Source organism: Centruroides vittatus, unplaced genomic scaffold (assembly GCF_030686945.1).
Source record: "Centruroides vittatus isolate TY-2023 unplaced genomic scaffold, ASM3068694v2 contig_2241, whole genome shotgun sequence".
NCBI classification, from domain to species: domain Eukaryota; kingdom Metazoa; phylum Arthropoda; class Arachnida; order Scorpiones; family Buthidae; genus Centruroides; species Centruroides vittatus.
In genome coordinates, this window is record NW_027121397.1 from 2,000 (window position 1) to 6,716 (window position 4,717).

Genomic DNA, 4,717 nt, shown 5'->3' on the forward strand with positions numbered 1-4,717 from the left:
ACATGATTTAAAAAAATTAATTTATCAAGTATGATTCTAATGAGAAATGAGCTTTAAAGTTTTAACGTGATCTGAAATCGTTACTGTTGTGGGGAACGTCACTCTCCACATCTTAACAGTCGTAACGAACCCCAGGTGGTAAGAGTTATTACTTCCTGGAACGGGACCGGACTCACCCTGTGGGACCTTTTGGTCAGCCAGTTGCCTTTTGTTAGCCACATCGTCGAGTCATGTAACTGTTACGCGAGCAGAAAATAAACGTAGTTTTGTTACTGTTCGTCTCATTCGTTTTTAATCGCGCGGAGTGACGAGAAGCAAAATTAATAGCAGTAAAAACACTACATTGGTGACCCGAACCCGGACTAATAACGTAATTCAACTAAGAAAACTACCGAATCCACCCATTGGAACCTTCATCAGGTACGTCGTTCTTCCTTGTTCACGACTTCAATCGTCAGATCATGGCCGAGATTGGAGCAGTAAAAATCCCTCCGTACAACTTTTCCGACCCAGCCTTATGGTTCCACATGTGCGAAAGCACATTTGCTCTAGGATCTCCAAAGCCGATCACGGAAAGTGCCACAAAGTTCAACTACGTAGTGGCTCATTTACCACCGGAAGTCGCATCAACGGTTAGAGACATTATTATTTCTCCGGACCGTACAGACCCGTACGGTCACATAAAGGTGGAACTTATTAAACGATCCGGCGAATCGTCTCAACAAGAGTTACGAAAACTATTGGCCGGAGAACAGCTAGGAGACCGCAAACCTTCCGAACTACTACGTGTTCTAAAGCGTCGGGCGGAAAATTTTCAAATCCCGGACGCAGTTATACTAGAGTTATTCATACAACATCTTCCGACTTCCGTCCAATCTATCCTAGCCGCCATTACCCCACTCGACGTAGACAAAGCAGCGGAAGTAGCGGACCGCGTGGTGGAAGTAACCCCTGCAACGATAGCTTCAGTGTCGCAACCTGAGAAGCCCGATACCTTAACCAACAAAATACTAGTCGAAATAGATAAACTTAACAAGCGAATCGATAAACTAACGCAGGCACGTCGGGATCGCAGCGACCATTTTTCTCGACGCTCCCGCAGTAGTTCAGGACATCGCAACAATTCCACTCACCGCAGTATCAACAACTACTGCTGGTACCACAACCGTTTTGGCGCAAAGGCACAAAAATGTACTCCGCCGTGTAGTTTTCCAACAAACGAGAGCGGCGAAGCGTAGAGGCGACATGCACTTTGCCGGAGCAATCTCGTCGCCTGTTCATCCTAGACAAGAGAACGAACGTAAACTTTCTCGTCGACACAGGTTCCGACGTATCAATATTTCCAGCCTCCTCGTCACAAAAGAAGCGCGCATCTCAAATGACCTTGATGGCAGCAAACACAACTGCAATTCATGTCTACGACCAACGAACACTCACTCTCGATTTTGGGTTAAAGAAAATTTTTCGTTGGAAATTCCTTATTGGCAACGTGTCAACAGCAATAATAGGCGCAGATTTCTTGTATCACTTCCATTTGGTACCGAATCTTAGACGAAAATGTCTCACAGACGTTCAGACAAAGGTAAACTCTCCAGGCAAATTATTAGAAACCTCCATCCACTCTATCAAGATAACGACCAACGACTCCATATATCATAAGATATTGGAAGAATTTCCTGAGATCACCAGACCTCCACGTCCTAACCAACCCGTAAAACACAACGTTGTACATCACATAGAAACTGTTGGTCAGCCCGTAACTGCGAAACCACGTCGCCTAGCACCCGATAGGCTTAAAATCGCTAAGGCCGAATTCGATAAGATGATAGCTCTCGGCCATATGCGAACATCAAAAAGCAATTACGCATCACCACTCCACATGGTCACCAAGAAAAACAGTTCAGATTGGCGACCCGTGGGAGATTATCGTGCTCTAAACGCACAAACCATAAAGGACAGATACAGCGTTCCAAACATCGCAGATTTCACATCGGAACTGCACGGAACACAAATCTTCTCTCACATAGACTTAATCAAGGCCTATCATCAAATACCCATCTACCCACCGCACGTGCACAAAACAGCTATAACGACACCGTTTGGTCTCTTCGAGAGTACCAGGATGCAATTCGGATTGTGCAACGCATCCGCAACATTTCAACGGTTCATCGACGAAGTAACCAGAGGACTCCCCTTTGCATATGCTTTCGTCGATGACATATTAATAGCGTCACGCTCCCAGGAAGAACACATCTCGCATCTTCGCGACTTATTCCAACGCCTCCAAGAATATGGGTTAACCATAAATCCGTCGAAATGCACCTTCGGCGTACCATTAATCGAATTTCTCGGATTCAAGGTCTCGGGAAAGGGTCTGGAACCACTCCCTGATAGAGTCAGAGCCATCCGAGAATTTCCCAAACCTTCGTCTCTCACTCAACTTAGACGATTCTTAGGCGTAATAAATTTCTACAGGAGATGCATCCCTCGAGCGGCGCACACCCTCGCCCCGCTAGTGCAGCTACTAGAAGGAAAAAAGAACGGGAAACGTACGTCACTCACTCGGAAAGCAGAATCACGATCTCTGCAATGGTCAGAAGCGGCAGAACAATCCTTCGTATCAGCTAAGGAAGCACTGTCCAAAGCCACACTTCTCCACCATCCACTACCCGGAGCTAAACTATGCATATGGGTAGATGCGTCAGACGTAGCGGTTGGAGGAGCACTGATGCAATACAACAGGAAATGGGAACCCATCGCCTTTATCTCAGCGAAACTGGCACCAAATCAACGCAACTGGTCAGCTTACGACAGAGAACTATTGGCAATATACACATCAATAAAACGATTTCGCCACATGCTAGAAGGCCGTGAATTCACGATCTACACGGATCAAAAACCGCTCATATATGCCTTCAAACAAAAACCAGATAAATGTTCACCACGACAAATGCGGCATCTCGATTTTATATCCCAATTCTCTACGGATATACGTCATATTCCGGGCACAGCTAACACGATAGCAGACGCGCTCTCCCGCATCGAGATAGATTCGATCACCTCTGCTTCTCCTGTAGACTTCCGAGAGCTAGCCACAACGCAAGCTACAGATTCGGAACTTCATCAATTGTTAAAGGATCCTATGTCGCTCAAATTAGAGCCGAAATCCTTTCCACCTAACGAAATCGACCTATACTGTGACACATCATCCGGAACACCTCGCCCCTTCGTGCCGCATAATCTCCGACGAACCATTTTCGACCATCTACATGGACTTTCTCATCCAGGAGCAACAGCAACCACTAAGCTAATTTCGAGCCGTTATGTTTGGCCGGGCATGCGGAAGGACATCCGTCAGTGGGCACGACATTGCATCCCCTGCCAGAAATCGAAAATTCACCGCCACGCCTGGACACCGATAGGAAAGTTTACACTTCCGGAAGCAAGATTTTCCCATCTTCACATGGATCTGATAGGACCACTTCCGCCAGCTGACGGGAAACACTACTGCCTTACAGTGATCGACCGTTTTACCAGATGGCCAGAGGTCATCCCAATTGCCGACATATCTGCTGAGACGGTATGCCGAGCCTTTTTCTCAGGTTGGATCGCAAGATTCGGATGCCCTACTACGATCACCACCGATCAAGGACGTCAGTTCGAATCGAACCTCTTCCGAGAACTGACCAGACTTCTCGGCACCAATCGCATCCATTCGGCAGCATACCATCCCCGATCAAACGGTTTAATAGAACGATTACATAGACACCTGAAGGCATCGCTAATGGCACACGAATCCTCCAAATGGACCGACGCCCTTCCGGTAGTCCTCCTGGGAATTCGTTCAGCACTTAAAGCCGATATAGGCGCAACAGTAGCTGAACTGTTATATGGTACCCCGTTAAAATTACCAGCTGACATCATTAGCCCCGACACCCCACGAATTTCTTGCGAATCTTTTGTCAGCCAACTAAAAACCCACATGGCCAATCTGAAACCGTTAGCAACTTCCGCTCATTCCACAGAGAAAATTTTCATTCATCCAGAACTAAAAGAGTGTACACATATTTTCTTAAGATTCGACGCAAACCGACCTCCTCTTCGTCAACCTTACTCAGGCCCATACAAAGTGCTAGAAAAACACGACAAAACACTAGTAATTGACATCCAAGGTCGCAAATCCACCGTCTCAATTGACAGAGTAAAACCAGCGTATATCTTACAGGACGAACCACTTCAGAAATCTAGTATAAAACCCGTCCAATCAAGACCATCACAGACACCATCTTCATCTGCAACAGCGAATAACAAAAAACTGGAAACGACCTCCAAAAAAGATCAAACTGTTACCACGAGATCAGGCCGTCATGTTCATTTTCCTAAAAGACTAGTCACCATAATGTAACGTTAAGCGATTCGTTCGACATCAGTTCTATCGCTCGTCCCTCACTGGGGGATACTCTGTGGGGAACGTCACTCTCCACATCTTAACAGTCGTAACGAACCCCAGGTGGTAAGAGTTATTACTTCCTGGAACGGGACCGGACTCACCCTGTGGGACCTTTTGGTCAGCCAGTTGCCTTTTGTTAGCCACATCGTCGAGTCATGTAACTGTTACGCGAGCAGAAAATAAACGTAGTTTTGTTACTGTTCGTCTCATTCGTTTTTAATCGCGCGGAGTGACGAGAAGCAAAATTAATAGCAGTAAAAACACTAC

General features: G+C 46.3%; 1 protein-coding gene across 1 annotated transcript; it reads left to right on the plus strand.

Moving 5' to 3' along the window:
* Positions 1-409: 409 nt before the first annotated feature.
* On the plus strand, positions 410-1,587 carry LOC136971002 (uncharacterized). Its single transcript, XM_067265485.1, has one exon. The coding sequence runs from the start codon at positions 462-464 to the stop codon at positions 1,236-1,238; it is 777 nt and encodes a 258-aa protein (XP_067121586.1). The 5' UTR covers positions 410-461; the 3' UTR covers positions 1,239-1,587.
* The last annotated feature ends 3,130 nt before the right edge of the window (positions 1,588-4,717 follow it).

Bases quoted from the DNA above. Each gene is read 5' to 3' on its own strand.
- LOC136971002 (XM_067265485.1), top strand. From the start codon at position 462: ATGGCCGAGATTGGAGCAGTAAAAATCCCTCCGTACAACTTTTCCGAC.